Source organism: Ursus arctos, unplaced genomic scaffold (genome assembly GCF_023065955.2).
Source record: "Ursus arctos isolate Adak ecotype North America unplaced genomic scaffold, UrsArc2.0 scaffold_6, whole genome shotgun sequence".
NCBI classification, from domain to species: domain Eukaryota; kingdom Metazoa; phylum Chordata; class Mammalia; order Carnivora; family Ursidae; genus Ursus; species Ursus arctos.
The window spans coordinates 51,544,414-51,570,153 of record NW_026623078.1 but is presented as its reverse complement, the minus strand read 5'-3'; the positions used below and the strand labels follow the sequence as shown (position 1 = coordinate 51,570,153).

At 38.6% G+C, this 25,740-nt stretch overlaps 2 protein-coding genes across 9 annotated transcripts in view; both read right to left on the bottom strand.

The window, feature by feature from the left end:
* SPAG1 (sperm associated antigen 1) overlaps positions 1 to 20,121 on the bottom strand; it is a 62,459-nt gene extending 42,338 nt beyond the window's left edge. The window contains exons 1-7 of one of the 7 annotated variants that reach the window (XM_057308069.1): positions 19,216 to 20,121; positions 14,437 to 14,578; positions 12,473 to 12,632; positions 6,558 to 6,683; positions 3,502 to 3,566; positions 2,486 to 2,595; positions 1,813 to 1,918 (exon numbers count right to left, since the gene is read on the bottom strand). In XM_057308069.1, coding sequence (XP_057164052.1) covers positions 1,813 to 1,918; positions 2,486 to 2,595; positions 3,502 to 3,566; positions 6,558 to 6,683; positions 12,473 to 12,632; positions 14,437 to 14,576 — 707 coding nt within the window. In that variant the 5' untranslated portion in view covers positions 14,577 to 14,578; positions 19,216 to 20,121. Of the gene's footprint in view, positions 1 to 1,812; positions 1,919 to 2,485; positions 2,596 to 3,501; positions 3,567 to 6,557; positions 6,684 to 12,472; positions 12,633 to 14,436; positions 14,579 to 17,721; positions 18,833 to 19,215 lie in introns of those variants that run through there. The other 6 variants (XM_057308074.1, XM_057308071.1, XM_057308068.1 and 3 more) reach the window with 6 other exon arrangements.
* Positions 20,122 to 20,205: 84 nt separating this feature from the next.
* POLR2K (RNA polymerase II, I and III subunit K) lies at positions 20,206 to 25,740 on the bottom strand. Of its 2 annotated transcripts, none has more exons than XM_026495647.4 (4): positions 25,665 to 25,740; positions 24,962 to 25,031; positions 23,889 to 23,981; positions 20,206 to 23,218 (listed from the first exon to the last, which is right to left on the bottom strand). In XM_026495647.4, the coding sequence occupies exons 2-4, from the start codon at positions 25,020 to 25,022 to the stop codon at positions 23,196 to 23,198; spliced, it is 177 nt and encodes a 58-aa protein (XP_026351432.2). In that variant the 5' UTR covers positions 25,023 to 25,031; positions 25,665 to 25,740; the 3' UTR covers positions 20,206 to 23,195. The 2 variants fall into 2 exon arrangements, with proteins under 2 accessions (XP_026351432.2, XP_026351433.1); XM_026495648.4 differs by having other exon boundaries at positions 22,103 to 23,218; positions 25,633 to 25,732.

Here is a 25,740-nt window from a genome sequence, read left to right as displayed (position 1 = left end):
TAAGAATGACTGAAAGCACCTGACACTGAGTACCTCCCACATGCCAGGCACAAACACCACACTCATTTATCCTCACCACAATCCATGAAGGAGGTATTTCTGCTCTTCCTAGCTTACAGATGAAAAACACAGATATAACAGATAGGCTAAGAAACATGCCCGAGGCCGTAGGCTAGTAAATGAGAGTCAGGACTCAAACCCAGTGCACTCCAGCACCTGCTGTCACCACCACCATGGTATCCTGCCTTTCAGTGTGTTGTTTTATGAATCCTCACAGAGGCTCTGAAGTAGGCACTATAACAACCTCATCACATTGAGGAAACTGAGGCAAGAGAGGTGAAGAATCTGCCCAACATCAGAAAGTGGCAGTCCGAGTTTCCTTAATGCTATGCTGCTTTAATTTTTCACCACTCTGATTTCTTAAAAGAGGAAAAATTGTGTTCTGTAGACTAGACCAAGAGATTCTCTACTGGTGGAAATCTATAAGGAGAGAGGGAACAACATCAGAGCTGACTTCCACCTGCCTGAAAAGGGAAGACAATACTGAATGAGAGGTAGATCAACAGCCTCTTTACCTTGTATGTTCACTTAAATATTGGAGACAAACTTCTTTAGAGACACAACGTTGAAAAAAAAAAAACTTCCTTCCAAAGGTGAAAAAAGATCGTAGAGAGTTTATTTCCAAGATGGTATAAGGGATTCTATAAGTACAATTAGTTTGCAATAAAGTTTTAGGAAATTAGTCTACTTTTCATTGACTGTTAAGAGCTTCAAAAGTGCAGATAAGCAGGCACCTGGGTGGCTCAGTCAGTTAAGTGTCTGCCTTCAGCTCAGGTCATGATCTCAGGGTCCTGGGGTGAAGCCCCACATTGGGCTCTCTGCTCAGTGGGGAGTCTGCTTCTCCCTCTCCCTCTACCTCTCTACCCGCTCATGCTCTCTCTCTCAAATAAATAAATAAAATCTTCATTTTTAGAAAGTGCGTATAAGTATTTATTGAACACCTACTATGAACCAGGTACTTTGTTGGGCACTGGGGATACAATGGTATAAGAAAACTGACAAGCGTGCTCTGCTCTGACAGAGTTTACACTTGTTACTATCAAAACACACAAACTTAAACTGTACCTCCAACAAGTACCACAAAGGAGCCAAGACTAGGGAGTCAAGGGTGGGGAGGAGTGGAGTAGGGTGGAGATTTAACCTTGTCTGGGAGGTAAAGGACGACTTTCCCAAAGAAGTAAAGCATGGGATGAGACCTGAAGGAAGTTTGAATTAACTAGATAATTAGAAGAGGAAAGAATTTCTACACAGAGGACCCAGCATATGCAAAGGCCCCGTGGTAGGAAGTAGCATCCTAAGAACTACAATTATATCCAGGCAATCTGACGGCAGAATCTGAGTTCATAACCTCTATGCTATACGGACTTTCTGTCGAGTTCCATTCAGATGGCTTCTATTTTCTCTGTAAAATGGGGAAGTCAGGACCTCTGTCAAAACTAGGGGTCAGGGAGCTTAAGGGGTTGAGAAAAGTATTGAAAACAAGGCAAACACAAGTGAATTTATGGTAGATCATAAGTACAGTATCTTCAGTGATTCTGACACAGACTTTTAAATTAAATATAAAATTAAATATAAACATTATCATGTTTTTTAAATGGCAAGTTTAAATCACAACAAGGTGTTCCTGGTTGGCTCAGTTGGTAGAGCATGCAACTCTTGATCTCCGGGTCCTGAGTTCAAGCCCCATATTGGGCGTGGAGCCTACTATTAAAAATAAAAGGGCAACATAAACCACAACAAAAATCTGCTCACCTAGTATAATACATTATAGCCTCTTCATAGTCTCCTGAGTTAAAAGCTTCATTTCCTTTTTCCTTTTCACGAGTAGCAAGAGAAGTCTTTTCCTTCTCAGTTAGACCTAGAAATAAATATTATCTGCTATAAATAATAGAATTGAATCGAATTTTTTAAAAGTTTAAATCCAAGAATGCTTATTTTAACAGAAGTAGTAAATTGTGAAGTAAATAAAAGAAAATGTTTCCTAAGTTTAGGGAATGTTTCTTTAAATCATTCACAATTTCGGAGGTTTAGATTTTTTTAGATATTTTTATTTCACTTGAAAGGTGCTATACACCTATGGACTTCAAGTGAAAAAAAACTGCTATATCTTTTTGTTTTGAGGCAAAAAAAATTGAGGGATTTGGAGAAAAAAAGAAGATTTGAAAATAGAATGAAAAACAAATTATAGTAAAAAACTAGGTTTATATTTCTGAATCTTACTAAATTTAAGTAGTGTAACTATTACTCATACAAAATTAAGTAAAGGACAGAACTGAATTTGTTAGAAGTAGTCAACTCTAGGAGAAAATCCATAAATTTCTAATGGAAATCTGTAGTGCTTAAAGAGATCATCTAGTTTGACAGCTTTTATTATAATTTTGATAATGTAAAAATTATTAAGTTATTCTTATTTTTTCCCAATTACCTGCTGTGTCTATTCTTGTCTCAATTTTAGACAAATGTGACTTGTTTTTTACTACAGCTTTTTCTTTGTAATCCTCATCAATTTTTGAGCATTCCTTTTCCACGTCAAATCTTAAATGAAAGAAAAAAAACTGAAAAAATGTACAAGAAAATTAAATTTATTATTGATATTCTTATATTTGTACCACTGTACCTTTAGAGGCATATTCCAAAAGTGCGTAACAGGTTTATATTACAAGTCATCTGTATTCACTCTTAGAAACCATGCAATTCAGGTGAGGACTTACATACTAATCAGACCTAAACTGTTCAGAACTTTGTCATTAAAATTGTGACTAACTTATCTCGATTTAAAGTGTTTTTTTGTTCTTTTTTATTTTTGATGGGCATAGGATTACCTGAATTATTTTTGGTTGCTTTTATAAACAAAAGGATGCTATAGATATCTATTTGATGAAAAAATAAGATCAAAAGTGCTTACATCACAGGATTTCTTTACCCTCGGTGCCCATAGTTCTTGGTCATGCCACTTTAAAGAATGAAGAGGTTGACCAGAGGAACAGTGGTGGGCAGCAAAGCAAAGTTTACTGAGCGATAGTATAAAGCTCCTGAAGAAGGAGGAGACCCAAGAGGGTTGCCACCGAGTGTCTAAGTCCAAAGGTTTTATGGACTTGTTGGCGGGCTGTTTTAATCTGATTAACCCTCCACACGCTTCTCCTCCAATCAGGTTTTTGTCATCTATCTGTCATGTGGGGAAGGGTGGAGGGCTCCTTCCAGGGTGGTGTAAAACCCTTTTAAAGGTGATTCCCACTTAGGGGGAAGTGGGGGGCTTGACCCTGCCTGCCTGCCTTTCTTCCAACTATCCTTCATTACTTAGGCCATATACTCTTAGTATTCTCCCAAAGTAACGTGGTAGTCTTGATATGTTCAGATTTATAACAATTAAGAAGTTACTACAATATTTCATGGTAGAGAATTTTTCAGTGACAAATTTATATTATGAAATATAAAACATACTTATCCCATTCTGCATAATCCCTCGGAATTTTCTTTTTAGGTCGTCTGCTATTAGAATATTTTTCCTGAGAGAATAAAATCATATTTTATGAGACATATTTAATATAAGATTTGCAGGTTTTATGATAAATGCAATGTGAAATATTGAATTAAGATACGCTAACTGAATGGATAAGAAAAATAGGTACTCTTGAATAACAACTCAAGTACTGTAACTATTAACATACAGCATGTTAAAAAGGACTTGAAATTGGTAGTTAATTCTGGAAGCCATCTATAGGACTTCAAGTATGTATATAAGATTTATAAACTCACATGTATGAAATGTGATTTTTAGCAATGTTCTTACAATAAAAAAGTAATCAACTATCATTCATTCTTTTAAAACCTAGGCATTGGAGGGATGCCTGGGTGGCTCAGTTGGTTAAGCGTCTGCTTTTGGCTCAGGTCCTGATCCCAGGGTTTTGGCAATGAGCCCCGCATCAGGCTCCCTGCTCAGCAGGAAGCCTGCTTCTCCTTCTGCCTGCTGCTCCCACTGCTTGTGCTCTCTCTCTCTCCAACAAATAAATAAATAAAATCTTAAAAAAAAAAAAAAACTACCCTAGGCATTGGAGAAATAAGAATAACTACTTTGCTGCATTAGAGATATCTTTTGTTTGCAACAACAGACACGCCACTTGGACTAATCCTATTAAAAAAGAATAAACTATTGGCTTACATAACTGAACTGATGAAAGGGCAGGGGTACTGCTAGATAAAGGACTGTATACTCTCTCTCCAGCTCTCCCACTCTCCCCCTGTCCTGTCCCTAGTCTCCGTTTCTTTCTGCCCACTGATTTCATTTTCCCCCTGCTGGCTACTTGCTTTTTCCATGTAGTTGGCACAGTGGCCACAAGCAGTGTGGGATTATAACCTCACAGGCCTCCTAGTTAGAAAGGACGGTGACTCTTCTCTCCACCTTCACTTAGAGAAATCCCAGGGAAGAACTTGGCAGCATTCCCTAGCTTGGGTCATGTGCCCATCCCTGACCAAGCACCAGCCTGGTGCTATCAGTGACCCAACCTAGGTCGCCTGCCTACTAAGAGCACTAGAAGGGAATGGGAGGAAAGCAAACAATAGCCATTATGCTCATCAACAGTTTCTTAAATGGTTTCTTAAAAGTTAGTCACAGTCTGAAACCAGTTTGAACGGGTTGTTTACCCATGCACAATTTTGTAACATGGGGCGTCGGTCATTTGAAGTTAGGCAGATCTTCCAAATATTCGTACATTTCATTATACAATTTAAAAATCTTATCTGTTAATACCTTCATCGAGCTCTTCAGAAAAGTCTTTAAGTATTCCCTTAAGGGGAAATTTTTTGTCACAAGCAGGTATTGAAGAGCCGCATAAGAACAAGAAATACTCTTAAATTTCAACTGAAAGCTCAGATTTTATCACTAGCAAAAAAACAGTCAGTTGTTTTCCTTAAAGTGACAGGCTCCCTTCGTTCATTTTCAATACAATGTTTGTCAAAAACCCAAGCCTGAATAACCATAATTTGTCTATCAATCGCTCTTGCCAGTAAAACCTGTTCTGGGAAACAGTGGTGACTTAAGCTGGCAACTCAGAGTCTCGAAATAACCGCCAGACTTTACCTCACAGTCAAGTGCTTATTGAATACTTCTTTTGTCCCACAGAATATTAAAAAGATGCGTCCTCAAGATTCAAGACTTGACAAAATAAGTAAGTTTTACTGTTTCATCAAGGACATTTGTAAGTCAAACTGGAATTTTTTACTGTAAATGGGGAGCTGTGGAGGAAAGAGCGACTACTAGCATAGCTCGGTGCTGCTCGCTGCCTTGATTCGTGCCAAGGCTGGGGCAGCTTCAGCCTCAATACAAATGTCAACGCAGTGAAAAAACGACATGGCAGTAGCATTATTTTTAAAAATAGCATTGACTTTCTGAACCCTCTGCAAGGATCTCTGGGAGAACCAGGGTTCATGGATTATACTTTGAGAATAACTGTACCACCAGTCTCTCTACCCCATGGAATCATAACCTCCTGTTATATTTTCAGCGCACAGACTTAGCAAAAAATGGGTGTTCAATACATACAAATGTATTGATTACAGATAGTGGCATCCTTACCAGATTACCGTATACCTCAGTTACATGAACAATTCTTTATGGGGAGGAAAAAGATGCAGGAAAGTAAATTATTAGAGAGTAGCATAATGAAGGGCTATGGATGTTTTTTAAATAAAATTGAGTATTCAAAGAAGAAATGAGATTAACAAGAAGGAGTTAACCCAGAATGAAGAGACTTGAGTAGGCAATCTTTCAGAAATGATAGGAATAAAAGAAAAAAGTGGGGCAGAGGGAATGGAATGCAGGATCCACGTGAAAGCCCAGAGACTCCCAATGCCCAGGACACAATGGCTAGATTCTGTAATATCAGGGTCAGCTGGTTGCCCAGAAGCTCAGTTTTAACTTGAAGTTAAGTGTAAATGGACTTGGAACTCCAACAGGCCCCTTCTCTATGGAACCCACGGGTGAAAAAGGAGAGTTCTACATGACAAAATAGGGATCAACCACAGAGAAATCATTGTAAGGGGCTGGGGTAATAACACGCAGTAAACAGAGGAATGACATCTATAACTGCTTGAAAGTATCTACTTAATACTTTAAATCCAGAGTTAATCATGTAATAAACTATTTCCTCTATGCCTCTCCACTGGACAGATAAAATTATTCGCTGAAATTCTCACCCACTGAATTGGATCTTAAGTACTCATCAGAACTGGTCAGAGTAGAGCAGATGGCACAACAAAAGAAAAAATGACAAAAGGGAGTGAGCCCAAGGAGCAAGGCTTCAAAGGGAAACGCTGTTTCTTTCGGATCTCCAGGTGATGGAACACAGCCTCCTCAAGAGGGCAACAGCATCGGCCTGAAAGACAATCCCCAGCTCTCAGAGGACATCACCCTGGGTTACTCTGCTTAAAGGACAGCTCTCTGAACAAACAACAACAATCTTCCCCCTGCACCCCCCACACCTCACACCAAAACGGCCCACCTTAGTGACATGAAGACGGCTGTTGGTACCACGAACTGGAGGCAAGTTATTGTCCATTGCCGGAAATGTTTCAGTTTCATGACAGTGTATTTTATTTTCTTCTTTTTTAATTTCTGATACCCAACTCTGAGAAGCAGGAGAAAACAGAAGATAAACATACAATTTGAAGTAATTAACCAGGTGTTAGAAAGGATTACACATCATCATAGTTTCCTGTGGGTCCATTTTTTTGGGTGACAATTTGGTCACGCATTCTATCTATAAAGCTCTTCTGCTATTCTTTTAAATTGTGGTAAAATACACAATACACAAAACAAAATGTATCATCTTAACCACTTTTAAACGTACAGCTCAGTATTGTTACGCGTATTTGTGTTACGCTTCCTATTTGTATTATTTTGCAAGCTTACTCTCATCGCTTCCAACAAGCTTTCCCCGAGCTATCTGCTTGGGCTAGAAATGCTCCTCCTCCATGTTTTAATACAGAGATTTAAAACAATCCATTTATCATCTCTCTCACATTCTGTAAGTTCCTTGAGGGCAGAACCTATGTCTTAGTCTCATCTTTGTGATTCAGGAACCTAGTGTCAGGCACATAAGAGGTTTCTAATCATGTTTATTAAACTGAATTGTCACAGGTTTAGGAAGAAATTGAGTGAGAGATTTGTTATCTGTGAAATTCTATTACTATTATTCAGCAACTATACAGTGAGGGTCTAATATCTGTCCGACACTATATTAAATTAGGCACCGTGATACAGCAAAAAAACTGTATTATCTATCCAACTGTGCAGGAGACAGGGGAACAAAATGGGAGCAGAGAGGTGAAAAAAGGAGAAGAAACAGAAAAACATTTGGGGAAAAAGGTAAAAAGGAAGAGGAGGCATTATAGAGGAGGACAAAGATAAGAGAGAATGGGGAGAGCGGGAGAAGTGGCAGGGAAAAGTCTGAAAGAAAGGGAGTGGAGGCAAAGTCAAGAGGTGACTGAGAAAGAATACGTAACTGGAACAAAAGCAGGTTCTGCAACTAAAACTACGCTGTCATTCCCTGGACGATAAAGCCAAAGAACTCTGGACATAAACTGCTATTTTAACTTGTAGATTAATTACCAGATTTTCTATTTCAAGTCAATAAAATGGCAAAATGAAAAAGCTGAAAGTTTAAAAAAAAATAGCATTCCAAGGTAGAGAATACATATTCCTCAAAATTGTCTTCAAAGGTATTATTCAATCCAGTCAAATACGTTGAATAAAATAAAGTAAAATAAACAAAACACTGTTTCTCCAGAATCTGTTTTAAGAAGTTATTTCTTGGGGCACCTGGGTGGCTCAGTCGTTAAGCGTCTGCCTTCGGCTCAGGGCGTGATTGCAGGGTTCTGGGATTGAGCCCTGCATCGGGCTCCCTGCACTGCTGGGAGCCTGCTTCTTCCTCTCCCACTCCCCCTGCTTGTGTTCCCTCTCTTGCTGGCTGTCTCTCTCTGTGTCAAATAAATAAATAAAATCTTTTAAAAAAAAAAGTTATTTCTTAAGCAAAATGAAACCACAAAAGAACTCAGAAAATACAGGTAAATATGCATCTGGTGGAGAGGAAGCTTTCTCAAGTATAAAAGCAAGAAAACATAAGGGATAAAACTAAGGGATAAAATTTTTTTAATGAATAAACATGAAAAACACCACACACAAGATTTAAAAGACTAACAACAAATTGAAGGAAAATTTAGAATATATGCAACAAAACTATTACAAATAAATAAGGAACACATGAATAGAAAAATCAATAAAGGGATATCTCCTCCTAGCCCTGATGGAGTAACAGGGACCGGATCTGCCCTCCTGCTTAAACTCTACAAAACTGGATAAAATATATGAAACAGTGGTTTTCAGACATTGGACAATAGGTAGCACAGGACAATGATCCTTGAAAGAAAGGAAACAAATGAGGGAAGCCCTGCATTGGCCCCAGTTTACTGCCCGTAATTTCCAGGCTAAAGGATAGGGAAAGGAAACCCAAACAGCACTGTGGTTTCACTGAATTCAGAAGAACACAGTTCAGGCTTCAAGCAGGCAAAGATTGCAAAGAGCCAGGGTGCATAATATCCAAGAGGAGGGACCTGGACAGAGAGAGAACTCTAAGGATAACCGGAATAGCACTGTATTTGTTAAGGAAATGTAATTCATAGTCAAAACCTTTCTTATAATGAAAACTTGAGGCCCAGATGGCATCAGTGATGAATTCTGGAAAATATTTAAGGAAGAAATAATACCAATTATACACAATCTTTCCTAGACAATTCAAGAAGAGAGAACACTTCCCAACTCGTTCTATGAGGCCAGCATTACCCCGTTACCCATGAGACAACATTATAAGAAAGCTACAGGCTAGTATCTCTCATGATTGTAGACACAAAAATCCTTCATAAAATTTTAGCAAATTAAATCCAACAATATATAAAAAAGACACATCACGACTAAGTAGAGTTTATCCTTGAATGCAAGACTGGCATAACATTTGAAAACAGAGTATGTAATTTACCTGATTAATAGACTACAAAGAAAATCTTACATTCCTCTCAAAAATTCTATACTCATTCATGACAAAAAGTCTCATCAAACAAGGAAAAGAAGGGACCCTCCTCAACCTTATAAAGTGTCACGTCATAAAATCTAAAGCTGACACTATACTTAATGGTGAATGGCTGAATGATGTCCCCCTAATATTAAGAACAAGTCAAGGATATCTGCTCTCACCACTTCTATTCAACATTGTACTAGAGGTCCAAGCCTGTGCAATAAGGCAAATAAAAGAAATAAAAGGTAGCCATACTGGAAAAGGAGAAATAAATCTTTCATTATTTGTGGAGGACATGATCCTGCATATAAGAAAATCCAATGAATCTATAAAAAAGCTACTAGAACTAATTTGTAAATTTAAGAAGATTGCAGGATACAAAGCCTATATAAAAATATCAGTTAGATAACTATAAACTTGCAATGCACAAATAAAAATTGAAATTAAAATTCCACTGATATGAGGTATCTAGATTAGTCAAACTTATGAAACAAAGTAGAATGGTGGTTGCCAGGAGCTGAGGGGAGGGGGAAATGGAAAACTGTTGTTTAATGGGTACAGAGTTTCAGTTCTGTAAGATAAAAAAGTTCTGGAGATTGGGTGCACAACAATATGAATATAACACTAATGAACTGCACATTTTAAAAATCTCTGAATATAATGTCAATATAACACTAATGAACTGTACACTTAAAATGGCTAAGATGGTAAATTTTATGTGATATGTATTTTACCACACCAAAAATAAATACATACATACATAAAATTCCATAGCTAGGATGACTTAGAATGAGTAAAAAAAATTAAAATTAAAAAACATTAACTTTTACAATAGCATAAAATATATTAACTACTTAGGAATAAATTTAACAAAAAATATGCAAGAACTACACACTGAAAATTATAAGACATTGGCACAAAAAATTAAAGAAGACTTAAATGAACAGAAAACATATAATGTTCATGGATCAGAAATTTCACTATTGTTAAGATCCATTGATCCATAAATTCCACACAATTCCAACCCAAAGACGAGCAAATTATTTTGTAGCAACTGGCAAGCAAAGGACCTAGAATAGCCAAAACAATTATGAAAAAGGAGAACAAAGTTGGAAGACTTGTACTATCTGATTTTAAGACTTAACCATAATCAAGAGAATGAGGTATTGGAGTGAAGAGAGACATTTAGATTAATGAAAGAGAACAGAATCCAGAAATTAACCCACACATACATGGTCAATTGATTTCTGATGATGACACCAAGAAGTTCAATGGGGAAAGGATAATCTTTCATTAAGTGGTACTTGGAACCCTGGATATCTATATTATACGTATGTGTGTGTGTGTACCCCAAAACTAAAACAGATCCTAGACTTAAATTAAGAGTTAAAAGTAGAGGGGCGCCTGGGTGGCACAGCGGTTAAGCGTCTGCCTTCGGCTCAGGGCGTGATCCCAGCGTTAAGGGATCGAGCCCCACATCAGGCTCTTCTGCTATGAGCCTGCTTCTTCCTTTCCCACTCCCCCTGCTTGTGTTCCCTCTCTCACTGGCTGTCTCTACCTCTGTTGAATAAATAAATAAAATCTTAAAAAAAAAAAAAAAAAAGAAATGCAGAATCCTAGACCCACCCCAGCGTTCTAGACCTGGTGAATCAGAATCTGCATTTAGAAAAAAAAACAAGAGTTAAAAGTAGAAACTTTCTAGAAGAATCACATGAAGAAACTTGGGGATCTGAGATTAGACAAAGATTTCCTAAATAGGACACAAAGCACAGACTGTAAAAGAAAAACTGATTTCATCAAAATTAAACACTTTTGCTCTTCCAGAGTCACCGTAAAAAAACAAAAAGGCAATCCGCAAAATATTTTTTGCAAAAATATTTGCAAGAGATGTATCTAATGAAAGACATATATGAAAGACATGTATTTTACAACTCAGTAATAAAAATAATCCAAATTTTTTTAATGAGCAAAGTATTTAAAGACTTTTCACAAAAGAAGATACATGGATGGCAAATAGGCACATGAAAAGATACTCAACAAAGTTAGTCATTAGAGAAACGGAAATTAAGACCACAATGAGATACCACTGCATACCTAATAGAACAGCTGAAATTAAGCAAACTGGCAATACTAAGTGTGAACCAAGATGCAGAGCAACAGGGATTTTCATCCATTACTGGCAGGAATGCCACGTTGGAAAACATCTTGTTCATCCACTGGTAAGTAGATAAACTGTAGATATCCATGCAATTCAGTGCTACTCGACAATTACGAAAAACACACTACAGACATGCAACAACACTGATGCATCTCAAAAGCATGCTGCTAAGTGAAGACGACACAAAAGACCACACACTGTATGACCGTATTTATAGGAAAGTCTAAAAACGACAAGTCCATAATAATAGAAAGCAGTTCAGGGGTTACCAGGACCAGGATGTCATAGAATAGAAATGTTTTAGAGCATAGACAGGTGTCAAAACTCAGTGAAATTGTAGACCATTAAATTTTTTTTTGAATGTGGATTATACCTCAATAAAGCTGATTAAAAGAAATCACTAAAGATACAGGCCATTAACAAAAGAAGAAATCCAACCGACGGACAAAAAAATTTAATGTTGCTAATAATCAAACAAATACACGAATTTTTCAATTATTTAATTGATTAAAAAAATGATTATATGGTGGCTCAGTCAGTTAAGCGTCTGCCTTTGGCTCAGGTCATGATTCGACGGTCCTGAGATCAAGCACTGCACTGGGCCCCCTGCTCAGCGGGGAGACTGCTTCTCCCTCTCCTTCTGCACTACCTCTACTCATGCTTGTGTGCACACGCTCTCTCTCTTTCCCTCAAATAAATAAATAAAATCTTTAAAATGATTACAGGATCCAGTGTAGAATACCTTAAATGGGCATTCTTATATACCACCGGATGAAAAGAGAACAAAGGCACAACTTTTCTGAGAACATGGAAATGTGTTTCAACAGCCTTCATATTATTCACATCCTTTGATCAAGCAACTTGATTTCAGATAATTTATGCCGAGGAAATAACCAGGATGGGACAAAGGAAATTATAAACCAGCATGTTTGTATAGCACTATTCATAGAAGCTGAGTGAATTATGTTTCTTTGATAGGACAGTCATTTAAAATACACACATGGGTGTATGGACACAAACATACACATTCACAATATTCTCCTGGGTTTCAGAAGCAACCAAGACTGAGTAAGTGATTACCACTAAAAGCCCTTCACTGACAAAAATGAAAGGAGCCTAGGATTTTGGAAAAGTGAAGGAGACATATATATAAGGCAACAATGTCACAAAAACCAGCGTCACTCTATACCTTTATGTCGCCATCAATTTTTTCCCATTCTTCTGCTGTAAAACTGGATGCTGTTGCTGCAGGCTTATCTTTCCTCAAAGCTCTACTTTCAGGAGCCAAGCCTTTAAGGCGTTTTTCACAAAATTCTGTAAGTTCAGGATAATATCCTTCCTCACCAGACCTTCAAAAAAATTCAGAACTTTGGAGTCACCACTTTATTTAGAGATGATGTAGATTTGCAGGCTGGGCTCCACGGAGCAGAGCGGTTCTGCGGAGATTCCCAGGGCTGCCCCTGCACAGGGATGAAGGCTGGGCAGCGTGTGGGCTTCCTCCTCACCTTCCTCAACCAGCACAACCTTCATTTTTAGCTGTTAATCTATGGAGGGATGACGCAGTGAAGGAGGAAATGGAGCTCCAAAAATACCAGCTTCCATCACACACTTTGAAAGTTGAATAAACAACATCTTCTCCCCTTTAACACGTGTTCGTGTCATTCAAGGGACAGAATTCATTCCTAGAGAGTTGTATGGAGAACTCTGTTCTTCGTTTTTGAAGGAAAATCAATCTTTTTTCCCCTGCTCTCATAAATCTGTTTACCTCTAAATTTTTAGAAAAATAGAAAAAAAATCCCATTTTCAAATAAATTTTTCTTAAAAATAAATTCTGGGGGCACCTGGGTGGTTCGGTCGGTTAAACGTCTGCCTTTGACTCAGGTCATGGTCCCAGAGTCCTGGGGTCAAGCCCTGCGGCAGGTTCCCTGCTCAACGGGGAGCCTGCTTCTTCCTCTGCCTCTGCCCTCTGCTCGTGATCTCTCTCTCACTCTCTGTCTCAAATAAATAAAATCTTTAAAAATATATAAATTCTGAATCAATGCAACAGAATTGAATTAAGCTATTCATAGAGTTTCTTAGAACCAAGAGTGTGTGGCTTTCAAACTCTTCCATCACATAATCTTCTCATTTTATTTAACAGTCCTTGACCACACATAAATGAAAATGTTTTTCTGCTGCTGAGAAAAACAAAAGGAAAAATACATGTTACACTTTCCGTTTCAGAAATGATGAGGTTATGACATCGACCGTGTCTGGGCACAAGCAGTCATGCTTAGGGAGGACAGGAGGCGGAAGGTGACGAGAGAAAAAGGAGAGGACACCGTGATAAGGAAGGGTGTCGGAAGGAAGAATAGAGAACTACCGCCAAACAAAAGGAACAGTACTGATGTCTGGGGAGGAGTGTGCTTCACAAGTGCTTCTGCAGTATCAAGCTACTCTCCAAATGAAAACCCCTCAGGGCCCAAATAGGTGGCACCCATTGCGATGCCCCAGGGCAGTGCTGCTTAAGCAGGCTCCCTTGCCCACCTGCATGTCAGTCAGCCAGGCACTCGTTAAAAACACATGTTCCTAGGCCCCACCCCAGGTTTCCTAAAGCAGGTACCTGGGAATGGGACCCTCATATCTGCGCTTTTAACCACCACATTTGACGTATATTAAAGTTTGACAATCACCACTGTGGGACCCTTACCCAGAGAAGGTCTCGTTTCCCTGCTTTCTGGTCCTACCTCCTGGCCTCCCCACCATCCTCTCCTTGTGACCAGATCACAGGAAGTCACCACCCTTGTTGGCAGATGGTATGGAGTGGGGGGAGTACCAAAGAGCTTTATGAACTGGTAGGCTGGTGAGCTAACCTTATTTCCTATTGGCTACTCTCATGGCTACTTTACTTCTTCCTAGAAAATGTGGAGGAAGCAAGAAAAATGTCCTCTTGAATACTGATGAGCCTTAAGTTGCATGCTGGAAGTAGACCTAGCCAGAACCCTCTAAACTAACCACAGGATCAAAACAACTATTTTGGAACCTAACATGAGGGAAAAAACCCAACAATCTCAGTATGTGAAAATGTTCTGCAATGTTTCTAAGAGTTTCAATGTTCAGAAGGCAACAATGTAATTGGCATACTGAAACATGAAATGAGTTTCAAATGCTTACCTGAGCACACAAAGAATTTTTTCCAAGTGTTTAACATCTGAGCATTTTTCAATATACTTGAAATCCAAATGTTCCACAGGAATTTTAAATGTTTTTGTTGTTCCAAAGCCCCATAATGATGGATTATCTTTGGCAGTCATGGCTGAAATGTAGTATAGGAAAATAGTTATGAAGCAAATATATATAGTAATAATTTGGATAGTAGTAACCATCTAGGCATTTCTATAACATCTACTTTTCATTTCTATGGAAAAGGAGGTGTGTTTTCTCTAAGGAGGAAAGCTACTCATTTTAAACTCTCTCTCCCTGATAACAGTTAACAGTCGTGGAGCTAAATTACTAAATAACATACATGGATTACCTCAATCTCCATTTAAGCAAAGTTGGAACACAAAGTATGTTTTGGTGCTATAGAATAGGAAAAAAACTTTTCCTCTACTCAATTAGGTTCAGTGCCTGAGACTCCCAAATTAAACTGATAAAAGACACATTAACAGGAGAAAAGATTTATTTTATACACTTAATGCATGGTGGGGGCAGGGCTTCATAGAAAAGTGAAAACCCAAAGAAACTGTTAGGCTGAGGAGCCTATATACCATTTTAGCAAAGGATGATAAGTTGTGGATCATTGATTAGACAAAGGAAAAGGGGGTTTGGCTTTTAGAAGAAGGTAAATATGTGGGAGAAACTAATGAACGATAATGGTTTCCTTAATAAGATTTGTTTATGCAGCCTTAGCCTGGTGCTATCTAGTATGAGGATTGCTCTCCTCCTCCTGGTATGAGAGAGGGGAAGACGCCCTGCTATTAGGCAGAAAGGGGGAGGGTGAGAATTCTTCCTGTTTTTATTAATTGTTTTCAGTTCAAAATAATCCTTATGCCAAAATGGTTTATTTGGGGATGGCATATTCTGGTCCCCTTAGGTGCTCAAACTGCTTTTTAAGATAGCTTTTAATGTTGATTTCAATGACTTCTGCTTCAGCTGTTCGTTCACACCCCAACCATGCTTTGCGATTTAGCACAAACATAAATAATATCCTTTACAGTCCTTAACATTACTCTCTTGCCCATTCCCTGCTGCCCACTCCCAGCTCTGTGTTCTAAAGGCACTGTGCCCATACCTTTCTCATAGCTTATATTCTAATTATGTATTTTTATCTTCCCTTCTAGATTGTGAGATCTTACTTTATTCATCATCATGTATTCAGGATTAACATAAATAGTGCCCTGTACCCTTAAGAAACACTTGCTGAACTGAATTGGGAACAAGGGGGCTCTGGACTGTTTCACTTTAATGATACTGCTGCTAATGATGATGATAATAACATCACCAAATACACAGTTCTTAATGTGTGCTGGGCACCATCCTAAGAATTTTACATGTATTACCTCATTTAATATTTCAACTACTGTATCAGGTAGGTTTTATTTTTAAGTAGAGAGCAGTAATAACAGTTAACAGTTATGGAGCTAAACTACTGTGTGCCATGGATTATTATCTCACATAATCTTCAAAACCACTCTCATGAAGGGTATTAATAATTACTCTCATTTTACAAAAAAGGAAGTGTTTGTGTTTTAAGTAACCTGCCCAAAGTCATATAATTATTAAGTAGTGACTGAGGATTTGAATCTCAGTAGGCTACTGCAGAGCCCACATACTTAGTCATCATACCCAGCCTTTTCAAATTGTGGGTGGCAACCCCTGAAATCAATTTAGTGGGCTGCAATTAGCATTGTTTTATAATGAGATACACTAGAACAGCAACCAAAAAATCTGACTACTTCACATACCATTAAAGTGAATACTGTTTTATAAAACCTTTTATTTCCCGTCTATACAAATGACAAATGTGTGAATATAAATGCACATGTTGCAAAATATATTTCTCATCATGAGTCATCGTCAAAGTGTTTCAAAAACCACTGCAGTAAAACACATTGGGTTATAAATTTTAAAACAAGAAGTAGCAATGAGTCGAATTGACCAAAAGTATTTCCTTCAGCATGCCTGCCCTCTGGGATTCTGGTCATACTTCAAACCTCTGTAGAAAAAGAGAAGGCTCTGTCAGCTTCTCCATATTCCTACTGATTCTGACTGGGGCACAGAACACAGAAGACAGTTCATCAGCTTTCGGATGAGATCCGGATGAAAAATGAGATCGTGATTTTTGCACTATACTGGCAGGGCCCAGGATAACGAATGATACATTCATCACAAGGATAGGCTTAAGAGTAGAAGTTACTGGGAAGCAACATGAAGAACTTTTAAATTATTGATGCTGCCCAGAACAGAATGGGTTGCATTAGGAGAATTTTTCTGAAGAGTGGGCAGATCTTTGATGGGAGAAACTTAAGCATCCAACCGGATTAAAAGAGATGATCTCGAAGTTGTCTTGCAATCCTTGAGATTTTACAATTTGAATAAAATACAGTGAAAAACATTTTAAATGACAGACCCGTCTCTTATCTAATCAAATGAATTTCACTCTGCACACTGTTTTAACATTTCTCTGAAAATCCTTTTTGAAAACTTCCACGTTTGTTTTGGGTCCCCTTCTCCCCCGCCCGGATGCACATCTCAAGACTACTACTGAATGTTAACTCTCAAGTTCCAAAAAACAAGTCATACACTTTATTTGCTCTCGGTAGAACCCTCCCACATCCGTTTGGAATTTCTTTGCTTAGATAAATCCTTGATTTAGTTGGATTTAATCTCTTCTCTGTCATCCTGATCCACATCCATTTCCCATATTCCCTAATTTGCTGACAGAAATACCTCCAGTGGAAACTGAAATAAAGCAAGTAACACGGAAACCTGTTTTTCTCCACCCAGGCACGTTCTTTCCAGCAAACACAGGGTCGAGCGCCCCCTGCAGGCGGAGATCGAAGGAAAATGGCTCCCTTAGCCGTAGCAACGGTTTCTGTGTACAGCGCGGCCGAGAGCGGCGGGGGTCAAGGGCCGGCCGGGAACCCGGAGCTCTACTGTCAACGCAACGGTCAGGGGGCACTTTAGGACCCCCTGAAATTGCTCCCCCCTCCCCGGCTTTGGTCTCCAGGACTGGTCGCCGCCGGCGGATCCTGGCAATCCCCGTGTTGCGACCCTGTCCCAACATCCGCTACAGTCCGCCACAGAAAACTAAAGCGCCCAGTTTCTTCATTCCATAACCGACTCCCTCAGTCGAGTCCGACCGTGCATTTGCTTCTCGGGGCCCGCCTTTCACCCCAGCTCCCGAAAGCAACTGCGACAGCAGATGTAATTTACTCCGGGCCAGCAGGTACTCACCTGGTTCCCAGACCCCGCGCCGCGCTGAGGATGCAACCGCCGCACAATTTACCACCGACTCCGCAAGTGCGGAGATGGCGGGCGTGTCGCCCCGCCTGAGCCCCTACGCGCGGAAGGCGGACCGCCGGGGGGCGGGACTAGAGCCTCTGCGGATGATTGGCCGGCCCTCGACTTGCTACCTCGCGGATAGGCCTTACAGCCCAGCCTCTCCCGCACAGAGGACCATTAGGCGAGAAATGAGTCCTAGTGGGAGAGTTCCCTTTCTCCTTTGCGTTCGTTTTCGATCGAGTTAAAAAACCGTTACTATTCTGGATTGTTGTACTACCCGCAAGATAAATTGATAACTACTCCTACTTAATTATAGAAATATAATTAAACGTTCAGAATATCTACAATGCAACCCAGACTTCGCTCCTTCCCTTTACATAAGAGTCAATGAAAGACAAGATTCCCTCTTCCTTCGTATGCCTTCAAATCTTCTGAGTACTGGTTATGAGACACCGTAGTGAGTACTGGGATACAAAGGCAAATAAGACATAATACAATCCAGATGAATGAAACAGTAGAGATAGTTTGGGGGGGTGTATTTTACTTTTATAATTTCAGATTGTCTGCTAAATAATAGGAACTCAATAATGTATTTCCCTTCCCTTTGCACTTAAATTAGATCTAGTCCTTTAGCAGGCATTAAAAGTGGTAAAAACACTGATGGTGGTAAAAATTCTGCTGAAAATATGGCTGACTATATTTTTATTATTATAATGCTAAATTTGCACGTTTATAGGCACAGATTTGAACTTTAGTGTAATCCTTAGTTTCCTTTATTAAATTGTCATGGAGAACAGCATCACATGCCCCAGGCCATGTTAAGTCACTTCACACCTCATTCCAGCCAGCACACTTCACTCAAAACTATGTCCTAGGTTTAATACACTGACCACTGTAACGACATCATTTTACTTCCAGCATTGGAGGAAATCCTTCAAATATTTGAGGAAATGGTTGTAATTCCACATGCTCTGTAATTTTCTTTTCATTCACACTTAATATTTTCTTCTGGTTTTAATTATGTATATATACATTTATGCATAATTAAAAAGTAGGATAAAAAGCAACTTGAAGGGAATAGACTATGTGGGCATATTAAAATTATCACTATCATGTTCAAAGAGGTAAGACATTGCATCCCAGAAACAAGGATAGGTATATATTTTAGTTTTTCTTTGAATGTATACATTCCAATACACATTCAAATATACAAAGAAAAACTAATAAGCTTGTAGAAATTAAAATTACACCAGAAATGAAAACCCAATAGATGGATTAGAAAGTAAAATTAAAGGAAACTTTCAAAGAGCAAAGGGAAAAAAAAAAGGAAAAGGAAAGGTGAGAAAGGTCAATGAAGTTTAATGTTAGATTTTTTTTTTTTTTTAAGATCTGGAGAAAAGAGAATATTGAGGGTAGGAAGTTATTAAACATTTCAAGAAGTGTCACCTGTATGGCTCGGTTGGTTGAATGTCCAACTTTTGGTTTCAGCGCAGGTGATCTCATGTGTCCTGAGATCCTGCCCTGCATAGGGCTCTCTGCTCAGCCAGCAGTCCGCTTGTAGATTCTCTCTTTCTGCTCCTCCCCCCAGTTGCACACTCGTGCACTCACTCACTCTCTCAAATCTTAAACAAAAAACAAAGAAAATTTCCCACAACTGAAGAGCTTGACTTTCCAGATTCTAAGGACCCACTGAGTGCCCAGAACAGAGGAAAACAGCCCCATGCTAAGGCACATATTGTAAAATTTCAGTACACTGGCAAAGATAATGCTACGTTTCCAGATAAAAAATGAAAAATTAGGAATAAGAATAGTTTTGGACTTCTCAACAATACAGGGGCAGGGGATGGGGGCACCTGGGTGGCTCAGGTCATGATCAAGCCCCACATCAGGCTCCCTGCTCAGTGGGGAGTCTGCTCCCTCCCCACCCCCATTCATGCACTCGAGCATGTGCTCTCTCAAATAAATAAAATCTTTAAAAAAAAAATACTGGAAGCTAGAAGACTATAAAACAATCCTTCAAAATTTTGATGCTGGCTAAGAACAACACAAAAGGTCATTTCAGGCAGAGAGAACAGCATGAGAAACGCCCAGGTAAGAAAGAAATAAGCACTGTTGCCTGCTTAAAGCACTGCAAACATCTCCTTAGAACCGAAAGATTGAGAGGTGGGTTGAAGTGGTGACTGAGCTAGAAAAGGAGTCATATTATCAGGAACCAAATGTACTATCCTAAGACTTTTGACTTTACCAAAATGGGGAGCCACTGAGGATTTTCAGCAGGACAGTGCCATGAAATCTGTATTTCAGAAAGAGCAACCGGAGGAGAATGGAGATAACAAGGCTGGTAGCTGGGAGACTAATCTTGAAACTAAAAAAATCATGTGTGGAAAATAATACTCATAGCAATGGTGATAATAATAAACACTGATTAGGCTAAGAGGTTTTACGGATTCATTTTATTTTGTAACTAACCTGTGAGGTAGGTGCTATTATTTCATGCCTACCTTACAAATGGTGAAAGTGAACCCTAGTGAAGTCACACTGTTAACAGAGGACACGGTGGATATTTGAACCCAAAACCTTTCACCAAAGTCTATACTGCTTACTGAGCTCTTAAATACTAACCAATCCATCAATAAGTCCCATTAGCTCAAATGTTATCTTACAACCAGCCACTTCTTAGACCCTCCACGGCTACCACTCTGGTCTGCCATCATCATTATCCTGAACTACATTACAGGTGGTCCTTCACTGGCTTCCCCATCCATCACCCATGCCTACATTATCCATTCTCACAGAACAGCACAAGTAACGTTACTCTCCTGTTTACTCCCATCATGAGACCATAAAATAAGCAGGCCTCTGACTACCTCAAAGTTTGAGTCGCATGGGCTTCATTCTGAAGTGAGAACAAGGCAAACTTACTTTCCACCCCTGAGACATTACACTGGCTGTTTCCTCAATTTCAGGAATTATCCTTCCCCTTGTCTTACTATGTCAGGTTCCTTCTCATCCTTCAGCCCTCTGCTCAAATAACCACTCCCTCTTGACTAATTTTCTAGGAGGGGTGGAGACGTCCATGTATTTATATATGTGAGGAGGCAACTTGTTTTTACATCTTCTCAGTTTACACTTTCTCACCTTATATAATTTAGTCTCCTTTAAGACTGGTTTTTTTTGTTTTTTTTTTTGTTTGTTTGTTTGTTTTTTTGGAGAGACAGACAGATACAGTAGAGGGTGGAGGTGTGCAGAAGGAGAAAGAACCCTCATCTCAAGGTCATGAACCTGGGTTCATGACCTGAGCCAAAATCAAGAGTCCAACGCTTAACTGACTGAGCCACCAAGAAGCCCTAAGACTGGCCATTTCTGATTTCATCTACTATTTTTACATTTTTCACAACTTGAATCTCTGAAGATAACTTCAGAGCCTCAAAGCACCGTATTGACCATGATATATTCCTCCACTTTGACAATGAAGCTGAAGTTAAAAGAAATGAATTGGCTACTCACTGAGCAGCAGGGCTGGATTTGGATGTTTCCATGCTCTTCTCACGGACATGCATGTTCATAGTCATTGGTAAGCAGTTTAAGTAGGGGACAAGTTATGTGTTAACTTTAAGCTTAGATTTACTGATATTTATATTTATAGAACACTATTTGAAAGTTTTTTTTTAAGATTTATTTTTATTTTTGAGAGTGTGTGCTGATGTGAGGGGCAGAGGGAGAGGGAAAAAGTCTCTGTGCTCAGTGCAGAGCCTGACATGAGGCTTGATCCCACGACCCTGAGATCAAGACCTGAGCTGAAACTGAGTCGGAAGCTTAACTGACTATGCCACCCAGGTACCCCAAAACAATCTTTTAAAGCAAGTTTATATCTATTTTACCTTTTTTTTCTTAAACTGTCCAGGTAGGCAAGAGGGAAAATGACTTCCATTTTTATAGATGAAAGGGACACAAAGAGGTGACCAGTTGAAATGTTGGTCTTGAGTTCCAATGGTAATACTTTTTCCATTAAACCACTGTCTAGTTAACCAAATAATAATATTCAATTAGGGGCGCCTGGGTGGCTCAGTCATTAAGTGTCTGCCTTTGGCTCAGGGCGTGATCCCAGGGTACTGGGATGGAGCTCCGCATCAGGCTCCTCCACTGGGAGCCTGCTTCTTCCTCTCCCACTCCCCCTGCCTGTGTTCCCTCTCTCACTGGCTGTCTCTCTCTGTCAAATAAATAAATAAAATCTTAAAAAAATAAATAAATAATATTCAATTAAACCAATAATACGTAAAAGACCTGTGAGAAAATCAAAAGAGCTAAGAGCAACATATCGGAAGTGTTAGGGTTTGTTTAGGGGACTGTCATGAGATATTTATTGGACTCTTTTATCTGAAAAAGACAAGGTTAAGAAGGAACATAGCAGAATTACAAAATTATGGAAGGTATGGCTAAAAGAAAACCTGGACCTAGGAAGCACTCTTTAAAAATCTGAGCATGGTGGTACTTTGTATAGCACATAAAAAATTTATAGAACTTGTATTCAAGGATGGTAATAGAAATACAGGTTTTTTTTAAAATGGCAGAGTTAATTTTTTGAATGTCAGAGACACACATAGCTATTAGTGAAGATGGAATATAGCTAATCTTCAAAATGAACGTCAGATGACATCCCATAATGATGGAATCCTGGAACAGATGGGAGTATCCCAGGTATCCATATCCCTAAGATCAAGGCAAAAGTTTTTAAACATTTATTCATAGGTCAGTGTAAACCAGTCCCTATTGTTTTTTTTATATCCTGAAAGCAGAATTTTTTACCTTAATGATTATACCTCAGAAACTACACCTGCCTTAATAACCTGCTTCATCCACTTTACACAGGGTTGTTTTGCCTTACAGATGCAACCATTAAAGTTTCTTTTCTCTCACCCAAGATTTAAAATATAAACAAGTGTTATATACAAATACAGAAGGCCTACATCAAGTAAAAATGAAAAGTCTAACTCAAAATGATGCATGCATGCTAAGTACACTGGTATACTCAATATAAAATAATGCTGGAGGGTAAACAAAGTTGGGGATGTACAACTGTGGTTTCCAAGGAACTTACTTAATCAGACCTTCACAGGGCCCTAGAAAACTTCATCTTTAACAAGGACCCCAAAAGATTCTAGGCCTTAAATAAAAGTGTGGTTTAGGGAAGCACTTTAAACTTTCACTCTGTGTCAGATTACATATTCAATAAAAGTAAATTATAAATCATGTAATTGAAGAAAAAACTTTTCTTTATAGAAACTATTAATAGCGATCTAAATACAAGATGGATTTTAAAATGAAATGTTATTTGTATTCATAAAGATATATACACTAATCAAAAGCTATACAACATTAACAGCAAATCCAAGTACAAACGAAGATAATCCTCTGAATTCCATGGTTCATCGAGCATCAAAAACCACCACTGTATTAAAATGAGTTAAGGACAAAAACATATTTAAAAATTACATGCAAGATTTAACACTTCCAAGTCACTTTCTCTTTGCAATAAACTACTTAATCTAAAATGAACAAAAGAATGGAACTCAGTATTTACTATGACAATTGGAAATGAACTAAAGAAAAAAAAAAGATTTCAATTTTTATTAGTTCCCTTTCCATGATACAAAAGACTAATGCACCAAAAAACACTAAAGCAATGTTAGCAAGATAACATACTGGTTTAAAAAATATTGTAATTGCATTATTAGTTACCACTTAACAGTGTACTTTCGGTCTTTTGGCTAATTTATAAGCCTCACTTTTTCCATTAGGAAGCATTCATACACAGTATTTGTATTTCTCCTTGTATAATTTAGTTTGTCCATAAACTCAAACTCAAGAAGGAGTATAAGTAAAATAAGTTAAATACCGATCTTGAAAAATTGACTTATGAGAACTAAAATCAACTAGTATTTAGATATTTAGTATATGTCTCTACACTGGATTTTTATTATGAAAATAAGCCCCTTTTTTGGTAAGCAGTCTAAAAGTTATTATGTTTTTTTTTTTTACCAGAAATCAATCTTTGACTAACAACCCAAGCATTATTCTTCACTTCCACTTACTTCATATTTACCAAGTTAAAAGGATACATCTTTTAGTCCTTTTCTTGTACATTATTCTGTATCCACATTCTCTGCATCTGATTGGATCCCTGGATTTTATTTCATTTTCTGTGTGACATTCTAAAAAAGAAAGCATGTATATTCAATGTCTAAAGGGAAAATAGGACAGACAAGCAAATTACCTTAACTGGGTTTTTCACCCAAAGCAATAAAATGTACTCAATTTCAAAGAGTATGGTGCTATGACCATGCTGAAAAGAAAACCACAGGCCCCAAACGGCCTTACTTAGGTTAAAGACTCCAAGTCAGTAAACCCAGTAAACCAAGATTTAACACTTAACCTAACTGCAGTTTCAACCATGCAGAAATGTAACCTCTGATCAATCAACATGGGAACTTCCCTGTCAGCATTAGGAAATCTACTGCTTTTTGGTTCCTCTTAGGCGACTTAATATATTAGCCTAAAAAAAAAAAAAAGAAAGAGAAAGGCGACCTTACCTAAAACAATGGATTCTTCCTAATAATTTCCTTTTTTTCCATTCCTCTCTACCTTTAAAAAACCTTCCTTTTCTGTACCCTTTGGAGCTCCCATCTACTTGCTAGACAGGATACTGCCTGATTCATAAATCCATTAATAAAGCCTATTACACCTTTAAAACGTACTCAGTTGATCTTTTATTTTTTAACAATATACTAAGGAGGAAAGAAAAGAGTTATGAACAGCACATTTTTCTCTCTTTTTTTAAAGATTTTATTTATTTGACAGAGAGAGAGACAGCGACAGAGGGAACACAAGCAGGGAGAGTGGGAGAGGGAGAAGCAGGCTTCCTGCTGAGCTGGGAGCCCGATGAGGGGCTCAATCCCAGGATACTGGGATCACGACCCAGGCCAAAGGCAGACGCTTAAGGACTGAGCCACCCAGGTGCCCCAGAAAATGAATTCTTAATGAGAGTTTGCTTTTTGTTTTTGTTTTTTCTACAGTTGCTTGTATTCTGCTTTGTAACTTTAAAGATGAGAGACTCATTTAAGACAAAGTTAAATGTAATTATTTCAAAACGCAGAAGTAAAACACTCCTACTTTACGTAAGTTCTACTCTTACCTCCGCAGATATATATCATCGGCTGTTGCTTTGGGGGTTGAACGTCCTTCTGGGTGTCCATGGATAGTCCCTGAAATCACAGACTCAAATATTGAATATCTCAAAAGGGCGCCTCACAAATCCAACCATTTTTGGCCTCATTTTTCTCAGGAAAACCTAAAAAAGTCCCAATTCCTAACCGTACTTTTTAAAACCCTATGGGTAGACCCAAAGGACGAAACAAAAACACAACGTATTGCGCACTTACCCCCAAACTGGACACAACAACATTTTACAGATATTATTTCATTATAATCTTTACAACAATGCTAGCAGGTACTACCCTTACTTTACAGATGAAGCAACCCAGCCTTGTAGAAGTCTATTTGCGCAGGGTTATTCGGCTATTAAAAGGTAGGGGCACTGGGATCTGACGGCAGAGCTGCGTTCCCATTTATCACAAGTCCTACTTTTCCAAAATTCAGCAGAAGGCAATAAATTATATCCCTCAACAAGGGAACATGCGAACCGAAAATAAGGGGAGAATAACCCCCAAAAGCCAAACAGCTAAACTGAGAGAACCGGGCAAAGGATTAACACCATCCACTCAATCCCCACCTTTTCCCAATTCTAACCCCATACCGGACCTTCTTCACCTTCAAGGTCTTACCAGTTTGGGTCCAAATACCCACCTCTAGATACAACCAGACAATTCCCTACTCACGTAGCCCGGAGAAACCGCGTACTCTGAAGTTGGAGGTAGAGTCCGGCTCCTCGTTGTGTCGCAGCCAACTTCCGGC